The sequence below is a fragment of the Fonsecaea nubica genome (assembly GCF_001646965.1).
Source record: "Fonsecaea nubica strain CBS 269.64 chromosome Unknown Scaff25, whole genome shotgun sequence".
NCBI lineage: Eukaryota > Fungi > Ascomycota > Eurotiomycetes > Chaetothyriales > Herpotrichiellaceae > Fonsecaea > Fonsecaea nubica.
Window position 1 is genome coordinate 25,903 of NW_019173698.1, and position 15,288 is coordinate 41,190.

General features: G+C 52.4%; 3 protein-coding genes across 3 annotated transcripts; 2 read left to right on the forward strand and 1 right to left on the reverse strand.

Moving 5' to 3' along the window:
* Nucleotides 1-1,066: 1,066 nt before the first annotated feature.
* Nucleotides 1,067-1,931, forward strand: AYO20_04640 (hypothetical protein; the record flags this gene model as incomplete). Its single annotated transcript, XM_022642936.1, has 3 exons — nucleotides 1,067-1,174; nucleotides 1,387-1,688; nucleotides 1,754-1,931. 3 exons carry the CDS (start codon nucleotides 1,067-1,069, stop codon nucleotides 1,929-1,931), a joined length of 588 nt encoding a protein of 195 aa, XP_022500991.1.
* An 8,370-nt stretch (nucleotides 1,932-10,301) lies between these two features.
* On the reverse strand, nucleotides 10,302-11,556 carry AYO20_04641 (hypothetical protein; the record flags this gene model as incomplete). The annotated part of the gene is made up of 3 exons (XM_022642937.1): nucleotides 10,302-10,526; nucleotides 10,591-11,154; nucleotides 11,260-11,556. 3 exons carry the CDS (start codon nucleotides 11,554-11,556, stop codon nucleotides 10,302-10,304), a joined length of 1,086 nt encoding a protein of 361 aa, XP_022500992.1.
* Nucleotides 11,557-13,991: 2,435 nt separating this feature from the next.
* Nucleotides 13,992-14,692, forward strand: AYO20_04642 (hypothetical protein; the record flags this gene model as incomplete). The annotated part of the gene is made up of 3 exons (XM_022642938.1): nucleotides 13,992-14,178; nucleotides 14,231-14,331; nucleotides 14,444-14,692. The coding sequence occupies 3 exons, from the start codon at nucleotides 13,992-13,994 to the stop codon at nucleotides 14,690-14,692; spliced, it is 537 nt and encodes a 178-aa protein (XP_022500993.1).
* Nucleotides 14,693-15,288: the final 596 nt, after the last annotated feature.

Sequence of the window (15,288 nt, forward strand, 5' to 3'; positions counted from 1 at the left end):
CTGTCCCTTGTCTTGCCTCCCACCTCCCTTTCGTCCCTCCCTCGCTCGCTCCATTCCTCCTCGAAACGGCCCTTCGTCAGATCTCGGCGGCCGGCACGTGGGCAGAAGGCCAATGACCTCTGAACCCCTTTGTTACATGACGCCAAATGTCTCCATACCCATCCACCCCCACCGGACACTTGAATGGGCTGAGGCTGAGGGTAATGGAAGATGGTCTTGTTGTGTCCCCATCACAGCACTTTGGGGAGCTATGGTAGCTCTCGTTCCGACGATGACTCTACTGTGCCTTGGGAGGGTGGCGGAGAGCAAAAAGACAATACAGCCGCAAAGTGACCCCCAAGGTGGTAATCCTTCCTATACTCGTTCACCTGAGTGTTGTTGATGGAGAAGATTACCGGACCTGCTAACACATTCTGCTCGGCACATCACGCTTCTGCCAGAAAGTCATAATACCTCTGCGGGCACTCATGTGTCAGCCTCTCTCTCTCCCTGTCTTGGTCTATTCCATTCGTTTGAATCTAGCTGTTACATTGCGCACCGCTTCCTTCTACAGTCTCTCCTCATCATCTTCCAATGCTGCGTTCTGACTAAGTTTGCGTCCACACACACACCCTCACGCACCCTCACATACTCATACGCACACTCACTCACTCACGTACACCCCGTACATATCACCACACCTAGCTTGCACACCCCTCCTTTCCCTGCCTGAACGAGTTGTGTTCCCACCCTTCCTGGGTTATATCATCAACGATTACTCAAGAGCCCAGCAAAACTCTTCTACTGGGGTCAGAAGATTGTGTATTGCAGCTTGCTGTCTATGGACGATCACTCCGGAGAAGCCTCGAGGAGCGACCGGAGTACAGGTACAAATACGTCGAGGAGGCCACCAGCTCGTCAGGGAGGAGAGTCTTCTACTTCAAGACGCATTGCTTTGCCATCCCATCCTGCTGGACGGAGTTCCCAGAGTCCCTCGCATCAGCCCACGACGCTCGATCCCTACACAGGGCCCTCACCGTCTCGACCAACCTCATACCAATCTCCTTCTCCCCCGTTCGAAGACGCCATGTCTCGCTCTGCAGCGCTGGGACCGACCACAGTCTCGACCACTCGACCTCAGCAGTATCAGCTTGTTTCTCCTGGCACACCAGCTGATCCTCGATCAATGAGCCAAGTCAGTCCAGGCTTTATTTTTGTAATATTTCCTATGTTTGCGAGTTTGTTGTTTGCTGAATTTCCTGAACGCTTTCCTTTTGGCCCTTATCTCTCTCCTTTCTCTTCTCCTGTCTTCTCCGCTCTTGTTCCAGTGTATTTTGCTCAAATATCTGGTTCTTTTTTTCGCGCACTCCAAGCTTGCCAGGATCTGAAAGCTGACCGAAACTACAGAACAACAAGGATCAACTGATCCAGTCTCTTCGAACCCATCGAGTCAACACCATCACTGAGCTACGCCGGATCGAGAAGATCTTTGCATTTCTGGACTCGGCCGAGGTGACCGAGCCAATGACCACGGCGTGGGCGCATTATGTCAACTCGAACAATCTGCTCAATGAGCTTCGCGGCTTGACCAGGACCTATCCTTTCAGCTCCGAGTGTCTTGATGAAGCCAAAGCGATGGTAGTGCGGGACCCGAGCAGTACTCGGAGCTGGAACTACTGCTGGTTAGTCCTAGTGAAGATGGAAAAGGAGTAAGTCTAAGCCCTTCTCAATTCCAAGACAACGTGGCACAGGCTGATTTTCTTTTTTCACTCAGAAACCTCATTGCAAAACACGCCCGCGCCTTAGCCTCCAAGGCAAGCACATGGGGAGGTCGCAGGCCGACAAAAGAAGAGTTTGAGCGCCTAGTCAATGCCTGCGTGGCGGAATGGACTCGAGCCCTGCGGCAAATGCTCAAACACTGGGACAAGCCTCCAAGCACGACCGGGAACTGAATATGGAGTGAGTAGGCCATCGGAATGGGCCGAGAGGTAAAAAGAAAAAGCAGGGGTATGAACCTTCGATTCTTGCCTAACCCCTCCAAGTGCCTATGGTATGCAAGGAGATGGTCTTGGATCTAGGGGTTTTCTTTTCCTCTTCTCTAGCCCCCCCTCCTTTTTTTTTTCAATTCCGGATTCGTTGGGACGACGGTACGAACTCGCAGCAGGGCTTACGAGAGTGCCTTTCGATCGGAACATTTTGGGTAGACGTCGGAGTGCGGCATAGCGGAGACTGGTTTTTCGGCCGTTGAACACCACTCGCAAACCTTGGACACACGGAACAGTTGAAATACCTTCTTCTGGGGCTCTTCCCCTTGATTGAGATGCATCGCCACTGAGATTTGAGCAATGTGTTTGGAATTTTTGACGGCCAGGAGCATTTTTCGGGGCGATATTAGACTAGGGAGTCTTCGGGTAGAGACCTCATGGATCTCAAGAGTGTACCATCATCTGGATGAAAGTGTACGATGCTCTGTACGAGATTTCTTAATATTATTACGTTATTTTTGCTGGAGCAATGGATCCATGTCCTCGGTGTACGTTGCGGGAAAGTATTCCAGACCGCAGGGGTAAAGGGCATGGCTCCCTACCGGGTCCAGATGTAAATGTTCCGCTTTGCCCCTGGCCATGATTATCAACCGCACAGCTGCTGGGAAGGGGGAGGGGTGAATAACGAGATGCGGCAAGTGGTCGGGGGCCAAGGACCGGTGCGGCTCCGCGGGCAGTGGCAATATCATTATTGTCGCCTAGACGTCTTGGAAAGAAAAGACAAATACAAAAAAGAAGATCAAAAGGCTGCTGGCATGATGTGAAAATGGGTATACTAACAGCCGGGTTTGGCCGAGGGAAGATGAAACCCGGTCCCATGGGTTATGTACATGGACCAGGGAGGAGATTGTTATCTTCCTATTCCGGCATGCGCAACCACCCGCCATGCGCCCCCGGGTCCCTCTTATGGATACGAAACCCAAGCGACAATTCCCTTCTCGACGCCGAGTATGCTTTGGGAACTATTCCGACTTTACCCTTGGACGATTTGCCAATACCAGACCCGTCAGACTATATCCGGTGGGTGGGTGGCAAGGTGGTTCATCGTCTTGGAATGATAGAGCGAGCAACTCATCATCCCTGGAGAAGATGAATGAAAAGAGGTCCAATCCATGACATCACTTTGGGAGATTATTACGACCCAAGGGTCAAGTCATCTTGTGCCTTTTTTGAGTAGATGATCCTTAGAGGGTTTCCGACGCGTTGGTGTAATTCGTTGCTTCAGGGTCCCAGGACCGTGTTCGCGAGAACCGTGGAGCCAACAGGTTTCGCGTGATAGTTGCAACTCTTTTTTCCTGCACACATCTGACAAATGGGTTCTTGAGGGGAACTGATCGGACCTAGGTCTTCTCCGTCGGTAAAGTCTAGGCCGTCTTTGTCTTTTTTTCTTTTGCCCGTGGCTCACCCCGATGTGTGCGCGCACAATATGCGCCGTGGTCACTACAGAAGGGGATACACAAGACAAAACACACGATGGGGATGAATACACGAAAGTCCGACAGGGGACGGGCATGTGGCGAAGCGAAACCCAACACGGCCGGGATGGGCGTGGGAAGGTGGGCAATGCAGCCGTTGGACGACGGGTCGAGTACCCAGCAACCTCACTGGTTCGGGCATATCAGACTCAAGGCTCACTTGGGTGAAACGACATCTACTTCTGGATACAGATTCTGATCTGTCAGGCTCAGCAGAGTCATTCACCACCGAAACAATCAACGATCGCTCAGGGTTGGTGGCCCGCATCGATCCAGGGGAGGGTGTCCAAAGTTGGCAACCTGCCACGCTTCAACCCGCGTCCGCATAGCGCTGACGGTACCTGCTTTCGAGTCACCATTCAGGAAGGAAAAGGTCTTAGCATGATGCACCCGTCTAGCACCATCCGAACAGCATCTCCCGGTCGAAGAAGCTTCGGCTAGGTTCCTGGGATGACGAGAGAAAGGGTGACCCGGGGCTTGGTGTTTTGGACGGCGAAGCGGGCGGGGCGGAGGGGTCTTTTCTGGTCACTTTCTTGCACGCCAAAACGGGCACCAGTGGGATGGGTTGCATGACCTTGGAATAATAGGCGAGGCCATCTTCACCCAAGATCGACTGGGCTTCGCCCTGGGTTCCTTCTCACCTCACCTCACAGCGGAACGATTATCTAACCAAATACTACTGGTCAGATCCCGATCTATGAAGAGCCGGATAGGGTACAGTACTCTCTCATTCTTGGACTCTGGCGCCTGGGGAACAGATATGACGTCGATGTACACGCCCAGACGAAGACCAGAGAGTAGAGTTGATCGGTTGTTTCTGCTGACTGACTCTGTCTTAAGTGACGGGGCCGATCCCCCTTGGTATACCTGATCGGGCCATGGAAATGTAGGGTCCAGACCCTCAACCAGTGTTGTCGTCAAACAGCAAAAGGGTAAGTGACAGTCTGGGCAAATGCGAACTGGATCCAAGCAGAAGACAGACTGGTGATACCGTGGTGGTGCTCGTTGGCGCTGGCGCAGACGCTGATTAATGATATGCTGGTTCAGGGAACAAGGCTTTGGCTGTGATTGGCTGCAAGGTGTTGTACCTTTTGCCCAAAGAGGCAAGTGTGGCTCCACCTGCGCCTCAGGCCTTGGAAGCTTCTCCTCGTCCTCTTCTTCTTCACTCGAGACACACACTTAAACCCCACCTCTTTTGACCGTCCCTAGGGTGTACCGTACTTGTCCTTACCGCAATTTACTCAAATCGTCTCTACGAGTACGAGTGATTCCCCTGCCATACCCCTGTCCCATCTCTTCGGCTTTTTCTAGAAGTTCCCACCCCTCCTCTTCCTTGTCGTCCTCCTCAAGCAATGTGCCCCTCCCCCTAACCCGCAGCGGGCTGAAAAAGAAAAAGAACCACAAACTACCCACAAACTACCCACAAACACGCGCTCCACACGCACGCGCCCACCCGCTGTCATTGACACACCTACAATTCCCCTCTCTACCACAGACGACACCCGCAGGAGAACCCCCTCGGCATCGCGCCAATTCTCCTCCGGACCAAGAACAAAAAACAAGCCTCGATGTGAAAAGGCTTGCCAGAATCGGGAAGTGGTTCAATGTAACCTGATTCATCATACGATGGTTACCCACATCTAGGCTCGCAATACGCAGTAACGGCACCATTACATGTACAATGCTTACCGGGGAGAGAAGTGCTACAACCCGCCAGCCTTGTGACACGGGCGGAGTTGAGCATCGTGGGCATCCCACCCCCCACGTGATGACACTACCCCAATGAGCCACCTTCGCCACCAACTCGTATTGCTCGTCGGCCGCCTTCCCCTCTATTCGCACCGTCCACACTGTCCACCCCGTCCATCCACAGAAAAGCGTGACAAAAGTCCCATTCCAGAAGACGGGTTAAGACCAGGTCGTCCACAGCTTTCTCCCCGGGGCAGCTCTCGCTTGCAGGACCAATGCCGCCTTCATACCCTCGTTCCTCATTCGACGGCCTCTCGTCCTCTTCAACATGTCCGGCAGACCGCACCCAGATGGACATACTTTCTGGCGCTGCGATTAGTAGGTTTTTGGTCTATTAGTGGTCGACTGGAACGGATCCGGCATTGAGCTGCGGCCGCGGTGGAAAAACGCCATGGTCACATTGGACCGTTCGGACCAATCGCGGCCGACAACATCTCAGCGAGGGCATGCCTTGCATGATTCAAATGCTCACTTTCCTCAAAGGTCTTATTTACCCCCTGCGGTCATCATCACCGGGCCCAAACACGGTGCTTGGAACCTACAACAAATGAGTTGTGCGCAATACTGTCACGGTGGAGAAACAAATGTCGTCGATCTGGGTTTCATCTCTGACAAGTCTTCTTGCATGAGACCCTGACTGGGCTCCCACTAACGTCACCCACAATGAGCCTGGTCATCCTTTTTGCTGTCAAGTACTCGTATGTACTCGTACATCACGAAGCTCTCCCCAACAGCATCCACATTCTGGGCCCTACCAGGCTTCTGGTTCTCCCCTTTGACCAATCAGGCAGGTGCAGGTCCACCAGACTTCGGCATGGTTACTCGAGACTGCATGGTCATCGCTTCGCCAAACTGCGCAACTTAGATCCTTCAATCCAGTCCGCAGGAGAAACACGCACTCACTCATCATCAGAACCGATGGATCGCCGATAAACCTGCCCTCACAATATTCTGATAATCCTCCTTCGACGTATTCGCGTCGCACGGACGCGCTCCACGAGTGGAGGTGAGCCTGCGGACTTTTGCTGTCGTCGCCATTTTACACATTTCCAAGCCTGGTGAAACACCTGCCTCGGAACCTTCGAGTTCGTTACTACTCCTCGACCCAAAATAGGTGGTTCCCGACCTGTGATGGGCGACGTGTACTGAGCATCAAAGATAGCATCAATACACCGCTCGGCTGGGCAAGGGAGTAAGTCTGGGAGGATGGCGGGGGCAGCTCTTCCGCCTCGGGCGCGAACTGGATGCATTTTCCTTGTCAACTCGCATTAACTCGCATGCGCCATCTGCTGGATACCAGTCTCCACACAAAGGGGCAGCTCGCTGGACCCATTGCGAAGTAATTTCATGCTTACATATGCAGGAAAACCTTTCGAGGGATTGCTGAGCTAACAGACCCCACCTAGGCCTCAGACAGGGATCCTTCGAAGGACAAGACGACTGTTGGCCGGTAGATCGTTTCCAGACCTCGCGGGCACCATCTTTCCACAGACCAGCCCGTGGCGTTAGATACCGATCTAGCGCTGAGAGGAGTGCCCAAGCGTAAAACCCGAGTCCATGTTTCATTGTCTTCCTTTGCTGGATCAAGTCGCTCTCCCGTCGAGGCTGTGCAGAATCCTCCCGAAAGGTCTTCATGCCATCGTCTCGACCGAAGTTGCCAATCGCCCATGCTCTTCCCCGTGAGCAGGTGTATGACAAGGCGCACATTGAGGTGAGCAACAGTAAGGTATAGTGCCTGGATTTGTTGGTTTGAATCATCACTTGATGTTTTCCCCTCGACCTGATTGCAGATCTGCACCTTTGCCCCAGTCCTTTGACGGTCGAAACTCTGCCACTAGTTTTCTCCTCGAGCAACCGGGAACGAAAGTCTCCCGGTTGCAAGACCGAACCCGCACATTGCTACGGCGTTGAGTCCCTCCAGACATTTACCCTTGCCCTTGCCGACCCCTGGCCCCACGAACTTCGGTGACTTGATTACAGTGCGGCTGCTGGAGACCTATCACGGTTGTCTTTACGGCTTGAAAATATTCCTGGAGCCGTCTATCCGCATCATCCCTCAGACTGATTCACGTGTGGGTCACCAAACAGGCGTTTTAGCTTGACTTTGATCCAGCTCTTTGAATCACCACCGCACAGACCCTTCCTGGAGATCTACCCCTGGCATTGAGCAAGAATTTATGACCACTAACAAGAATGCTGACTTTGCTTGTTGCTGCCAAACGCAACCCACAGAGGATGCTCCCGAGGAACATGAAGGGCCTTGGTCCGACCCGTGAAGGGATCGGAAACTCTCTCTCGCGAGTTGAACGCTGCCAGGTTAGGCTATTTGCAACTTCCCGATAGCATCAATAGGCTAAAGCCTTTATCATCGAAGAGGTCAATTACCAGCTAGTCGATGTGTCAAGATCGGTATCGTCAACAAAGTCATCTCACCAAGCGACCTATGATCTTCTCGACACCCCTGCAACTTCCTGCGAGGTGGCTGACCCATCTTTCATGTTGAGCAGCTGACATCAATCGCAGTCACAACATCTGCGTCATGTTCAGTTCATGTCGACTGGACCGGTGAACGGCGTTTGCAAGAAACCCGGAGAGCATTATGGCCTCGATTCTTCGGTCACGATGAGTGTTGACAGTATTCCTGAGTCAGCAGCACTCCCCACTGGCGGTGTCTCATATCCGGTCTGGATTCCTGTCACATTCCAAACTGCGTTCTTTGAATGTTGGAGATGCTTGGGTATTCCCATGGCAATTTCTGATCGTCGTTGGCCACCGATAACCAACGCAAATCGACGGCTATTTTTCGAGAGCTCAGACGCAACAGCATTGTCCTCGAGTAGTGGCATAGTGCATTTCCTGGCTAAAGATCGGCGACACACGACGCTTGCCAGACAACCTAGGAGATCGTCAACCTCGTGGGACCTTGGCTATCGTGTGTTGTTGGGCTTCTCTTGCTGCGCACGCGTCGAAAGCGGAGTCAGCCGGGTCGATTGTCCCACTATCTTCCCTCTGGTGTCCGCGAGTCGGAGTATCTCCTGCCGTGTTTGGTGCGCTTCCGGAGATAGTCATCCCAGTGCCAGCCTTGATGTCTCTTGTTGGCCGGCAGAGATCCGGGACGTTCCTCTGCCGTAATTGGCTCCCTGTGCTCATATCAGATGCTTGGTCGTCATTTTTTGGTGGTTGATTGACAAGTTTGTTGTTGCATTTGAACGAACGTCGGACTTTCATACTTCCATATTGGATCGTCAGTGTTCGCCACGTTGGTGATCCTTGACCTCATCGTTCACCGAAGACTCGGGGAAGATCAGTCACACAGAGGGTAGGTGTGAATCCCCTTTTAGGGAGAAGGCGACTGTTCAGTGGGGGAATCGGTGTCGTCACTGGTCTGAACGGAAAAGACCTGTTCTGGCATTTGATCGGACTTTCAGCACAGCCTTATGACTGGAGTCGCGGATCTCTGGAAGGGATGTCTTCTTCTTTGGCTGTCTCGCTGTCTGACAACACCTTGCGTGTTCAGTGGAGCAACCGGTCAAACAGGTGGGTAAACAGGTGAGTTGATCCTCTTGATTTGTCAACTTTCCATGGGAAAAAGCCAGGTGCCGGTCGGCGGGAGTCCATGCAACAGAAACCCATTATGGATATGAAAATGCACACCTAATGAAACCTACCACAGTGACTCTGGTGTGTCTGGTTCCAACGGCGATCCCAGTTCCTTTGTGGCAACTTGGACCTTCCAGCACCGACACCAGGACCAGGACCGGCACCAGCGGCACAGGCAGAGTATCGGACGTGGCGTGTGTGCGGTATGTCATGGAGGATGGATAGTCTACAGATACTCTACGACAACGAGAAATGGTAGTACTGTGGGAGGGAAGTGTTGAAATGGAGTCGACTGACGTTTAACGATTTGTGAGGGCCGGTTGCCGTTCGTTCTGCATTGTAGATTGTGTGTTTCCTGCTCTCTCCTCTCTCCCTGTTTGCGGGAGCAGGAACAGATATCAAAGGATGTGGTATACCAGATCCATAGATATAGACATGAAGACAGACATGGAGATGGATATGAAGATGGACATACAGATATAGATGCCGGTAGAGACACAGATCTCATTCTTCATGTATACTATACTATACCATACTATACTCATCAGCCGTGTAGCTAGCTACATATATGGATGTAGGTGTAGGTACACACGAAGAACCAAGTACGCCATGCAGTGGGAAAGAGGCCCGGTCGTTCCCGTCTAGAACTCCGTCTTTCCTGCGCTTTGCGTTTCTGCTTCCATCTCTACCCTTCCAAAGTGTCAGATTGGCAGACAGACGTCGAAAGTGAGACAGTCGTCGTATACAAGTTACAAGCCCTGCCTACCTCTCTCGTCCTTGGCAGCTTCTTTCTCTTGTTCTTCTCTTCCACCACCACCACCACCACCAGATGTCAATGTCACAATCTTGGTGAGCGGGAATCGGGTATTCGAGAATGGAAGAGGACCGGCACGCGCTCTCCACACGCACGTCCACTCTCATCTGGCCTTGCAGCGTGCGGACGTGCGACGTGCGACGTGCGAACATTTGTAGCTGCAGATGCAGAGCGTACTAGGTAGGTGGGTTGATGTATCATACCATCGAGATCAACGTCGTGCTGCCATGTCAGTTGTTCACTTGTTGCCCGTGCGAATAGTTCGTCTGTGGGGTAAAGGATGTCGAGATAGTTGTCGTGTCGGTTGGCGACTACCCGCTCAGCCAAGGAGATAGAGCAGGAGGAGTATCAGAGAGCTTGAGAAAGGGGGAAGAGGGCCTTGATTCCACTAGGGTAATCGGATCACACGGACCACACACCTTCACAGCGTCGGCGGTGGTAGTGATGCTGCTGCTGCCAGTTTGAAACTCTGCTTGAGAAGAAGGACGGCGGGAGGATGGTAAGTAGGTAGGTCGCTCTCTTCCATTCAATCAGGAACCAGTCTCTTGTGACCCAGCGACGCGGCTTAGACAAGCTCTTCTGTCTGGTCATCTGCGTAATTTTTTCGATAAATTGGTCGTCATTGCACAATTGTCCTCTCTATGCTCTCGGACCAGCCAGTCTGCTGGCCACCGTCTTGACAGCGGCCTCTTCACGGCTGAGAATCCACATGAACAGCATCTGGATCACAAACGCATACAGCGCCAAGAAGTATGTGCGACGGTTCTTCTGTGCGCGGGCCACGGTGTATGAGCTTCCGCCTCGCATGGCCGTCGGATCTCCAGAGGAGGCATCCGGTAAGAGGACGTATTTTAGTGACCGTAGCTATATGAGATAGAGAGGTCAGATTTCTGGTTTGATGGGGATGCAGTTACATAGTATCACTTACCAGAAAGAACGCATTCGCGTACCAGGTGTACAGAAACAATGTCCAGCCCACCCAGTTGTTTGTGCCGCTCCCACCAGTCAGAAGCTCGCTGAGAAACAGTGTCACAATCACTCCCACAAATTTGTATCCTGAATAAGCCACCAAATCCAGGAGTTGCGAGTCGTTGCTAATGCTCAGCATATACATGGCGATCTTCAGGACGATGATCTCGAAGATGATGACGAATATGGCCGTGCTGGTTATGCTGCCCAGCAGTTCAGGGTGGAATGAACCCCTCACTCCGGCGAGCACAGTCGACAGGAGGATATATGTGATCAAGGCCATGATTGGTATGTACATGTCTGGTGAATTGAGGTCGTCGCGAGGCGGCAGGTAGTTGAATGAATAGGACTGTTGGGTCATTGTGCCGTCGGCAGCGGTCGAGGAGGTGGTCATTCGAGCTTGCTGTCGCGTCCACGGCTTATGCCGCCAGGGAAACAGAACAAGCAGTAGCTTCCGTACCACGTACGAGTTTGAGACATTGAAATAGTGTTTCAGCGCAGAGACGGAAATGTAGCGGTTCAACTGGCAGGAAAGAGACGTGTCAGCATTTGCCTTTCCACCTGGATACTCCACGAGCGCCAGACTCTCGTCCACTGTGTGTGGCCTGAAACCGGATCGTACACATACATTCTGCTCCATATATTCTTGTCCAGCCTTCATGGCATGCTGCCCGACTTGAAACCCCATCTGGGCTGTCGGGTCGGTCATGAAGCCGAAGTTGGGGCCAAACCCTCCCCCTCCACCACCTCCCCCGGCCGACGGCGACTGATATGGATTCCCATAGCTATTGACTGGGGGCTGTGACGAGTTCTGCGAGGCTGGAGGTGGAGGGGATCGCATCATAGGGACTTGTGAGATGTGCTGAGGACGAGGATGGAATAACTCGGGGGACTTTTGAGGCGGAGAGAAAGGCTGGCGCTGCATTCTGGCCGAGAACGGGCGTGAGTGTTTTGTGATGAGTGCCTAGTGCTGTTGCGAGTCTCGGTGTCGTCTCAACAGTTTGGTGAATGGAGTGACAGGCTGTCATAAATAAATCCTGGATGTGTTGTTGCGGTGCGCGCACAACTTTGGAAATCTGTCCCCGATGCAGGCCCACGCCGCTTTAACACCGTTTCTCCGCACTCGAGATTGTTTGGTGGGCCATATATCCCGCTGCTATTGTGCTATATTCTACGATGCTCCAGCGAGCTCGTGCATTCTATGCACCTCGTCTACCTCGATCTGGTTCTATTCAACTGCCGCTTGAATGGCCTCTCTTCATTCCGACAGACTACACTCGACTAGACCAGGTCATACCAACGACCAGACCAAACCAAAAGATATGAGTAGTCGTCTTGCATGTGCCTTTCAACGGAGAACTGGGTCGAAGATGTTCTCAGCTGTCATGGCTACAGACCGAAAACATTCAGGACTATGTCTTGGGTCGATGCGTTATGGATTACTCAGTGATCTATCTTCAAGAGCGATTGTTCCTCTCTTTTGTTCCTCCAACTTCATCTCGAACCACTTGGATTCGAGTGCGTGGTTGGCATCGGAGCGATAAAGCCAGCCTAGCCCCGTTGTTGTGGGCAGTCCTTCCAGCAACCATCTATATACCCGCTAGGTAAACGGAACCCGCAATGCCTGACATCTCTAGCCTTCATAGAGAGACACTTTCACCAAGAATGTCGGTGTGCAGGGTGACATGATTCTTCTCCCAAGAAGATGGCATTCGCGGAGCCTTGAGATTGTGGGATAATGCATGTGCACGCCAACAGATTACAGAACCATGGCTGTGGATGACCAGGGAATTCTGTACCTATCAAGATTCCGATGGCACCTCTTATCCAAGCACCCGGATCAGTTCTGTGTGGAACAGTCATCGAGTTGACTTTTACAAATGTCCCACAGGACCAAACGGGCGAACCTTATGCCTGGTACAAAATACTCTTACTCCAAGACGGTTGAAAAGTAAAAGTTTTATATGGAGCCGTTTTCATCGAGCTTTCTGGGCATTAGAGAGGAGACGCGTTGAGGGCGTTGCCCCTCTGTGATCGACCCGCCGCACCGCGCTTGAAAAACGAATCTGCAGAGCTTTTTAGACAGCAAAGTTGAGCAGAGAAGGCCGAGTGAGGTCTCGAAAAGAGCAGCGAGACACACACGAGCACTATCAAAGCGTCCCCCATTCTAGGTAGAGTAACTCAGTACATCTTCTCCAAAACACTCGACCTGGACCTCATTGCGGCTGAAATCAGTCGAAGTGGATTGTCCCAAAGTTCCAAAGGTCCAAGACCCAAGGCCGTGATTGACCACATACTGCAAATTGCCTTGCGGAGAATAGGCGAGGACCCTCCCAAACCTTTCGCTTCTCCAGGTTTAGCGAGACACTAACGGGAGATCTGCAGGGCTTAGAACGACACGGCCAGTGGGTAGTCAGGTACCAAGATACGAGGTCGGAACCTTGCAGCCCCTGAAAAAGGGGGTCAACTCCAAGAACGCTGCGAAGGAGACAACAAGCGACGAGATCCGTTCGGGTGGTTTTGGGGGAATTGTCCTGGATTCCATGCAGGGGTTTGTGCGGTCAATGTCCTGGACTCAACTCGGTCAGAGTGGCTTGAACATCATCATCATCATCATCATCATCCTCCGGTACTCGTATTCGGATTCGACCAACTACCACCGACGGCAAAGCTTGTTGGATGGCAGATTCAGAACCACCCCCTAAAACTCTCCGGAGCGGTCCCGCGCCACCGTTGTTTCGACTTCGCTCTCTCTCCGGGTTTCCAGTAGTCAACCTTGGCCTTGACAAAACCTTCTTTCTCGTGTCTGTGAACGCCTCCAATTTCAAGAGCGCGTTGAACAAGATGAGTCAATGTGGACAAGCTCAGGGACCACTTGGACCGATGCATGGGGTCAAAAAGCCATCTTCGCCCCACGACCTCTCGACATCCTTGCTTCCACGCTCTTCTTCTCGCCTAAATAGTCTTCGGGTCGTGCATGTCACAAGGCTGGGCAACGGATATGAAGAGATTTGCAGACGGCTTGTACCCCTCGCGGCGCGGCTTGTAGCCAACGAAGGAGCCCGTCGTGACACACGTTTCCAGCCTCACCGAGCGACCAGAACGTTTCCGGCTTGACTTGTGATTAAGGAGGGCCTTGCGATCAAGCCAGAATGGTTTAGACTCATCAACCACGGCCCTAGCATGCATGGAGAAAGGGCTCAAGGGTGGTGAAGTCCCGATGCTTAAAGGGTCATATACTGCAGGGCATGATCACGGAGCCGTCTTTTCTTCCTCCAGCATTCTGTCTTCGTCCATTCTTTTGCTTGTTACTGACCCAAGTCATTCCTTCCGGAAACAACCCACACACTCGTTTATAAAATGGCCTCAAATGGAGCAGCACCTGCTGGAGCCCAGGGCGGCGTGGTCGACCAGAAGGATGTGCAAGACTGGATGAACCGCTTCAACGAGGCCCTGGCCGACTCGACGACGATCACTGCACCAGCTGCACCAGATGCCCGTCCCTGGCACTCATCCTTCTTCGGCTGCTTTGCCCCCATTGACACGTGTATGTTGAGGTGTGACACCCGAAGATACAGAGACTGACATTATTTCTGTAGGCTTCATCACTTGTTGCGTGCCGTGCGTCACCTTTGGCAAGACCCATCACCGCAGCCGCAAGCATGGCAACATGGAGGGATACAACTTTGTCAACGCTTCTGTGAGTTTACTTTTTTTTCCTCGTCGCTCTTCTTGGACTGTGCTGCACCGTGACATTTTCTAGCCCAAGAGCGATGGAGCATATAAGAAAATCTTTACTGATTGTCAAACAGTGCCTCATGTTCACCGGCTTCTCCTGCTTCGGCCTGCACTTCATCCCCATGATGTTCCAGCGCGCCGACATCCGCAAGAAATACAACCTGCAGGGCGACTGCATTGGTGACCTGTTCACCTCGTGCTGCTGCGCCTGCTGTTCGCTCATCCAGCAGGACAAGGAGGCCGAGCTGCGAGAGAAAGAGCTGGCCGACAAGGTCAATGGGACCGGGTACATGAAGCCCCAAGACATGGCGTATCCTGCTTAAGCGAGGGCGAGGCAATGCGAAGGCGAAGGCGTGATGTGATGTGATATCATGTTTGGTTGCTCAATGATCTGATCTGTCTGAAGCTTCCCCCATGTGAATAATCCTCTGTGTTTTCGATACTCGATACTCCCACCCGGTTGGCTGTCTGCTTATAATGGTCATTCTTTGGAAGACGGTCTTGTTTCGTTCGTCCATGCCTTGTGATGCGTTCCGTATTCAGTGTTTGGGTACTCCGCCGTGATTCGCCATCAAGTTGTTGGTTAGAACCACCGAGACTGCGAGAAGAGTTACTCTGCAATGCAAGGGTGGTGCTCATTTCTGCAGCGTCTCTCAGACATCAGACCTGCGGGAGTGACTGGGCCTTATCCCTGGTTGATTCTGACCCACACACCGACCCTCGAGTTCGTAAGGCTGAAGCCCCTTTTTCCGAGCCACATCCAGCGCCTTCTTTCACCCCTTGTTCATCTTCCCTACTCGTGTGTCTCGATAATCTCCTCCATAAAGTGTAAAGTTACCTTGGGTGTTTTCTCGTATCTATCATATCATATCAGACATCAGACATTAGAACGCGCCTTTCTCATGAGGGGGACAGTGAT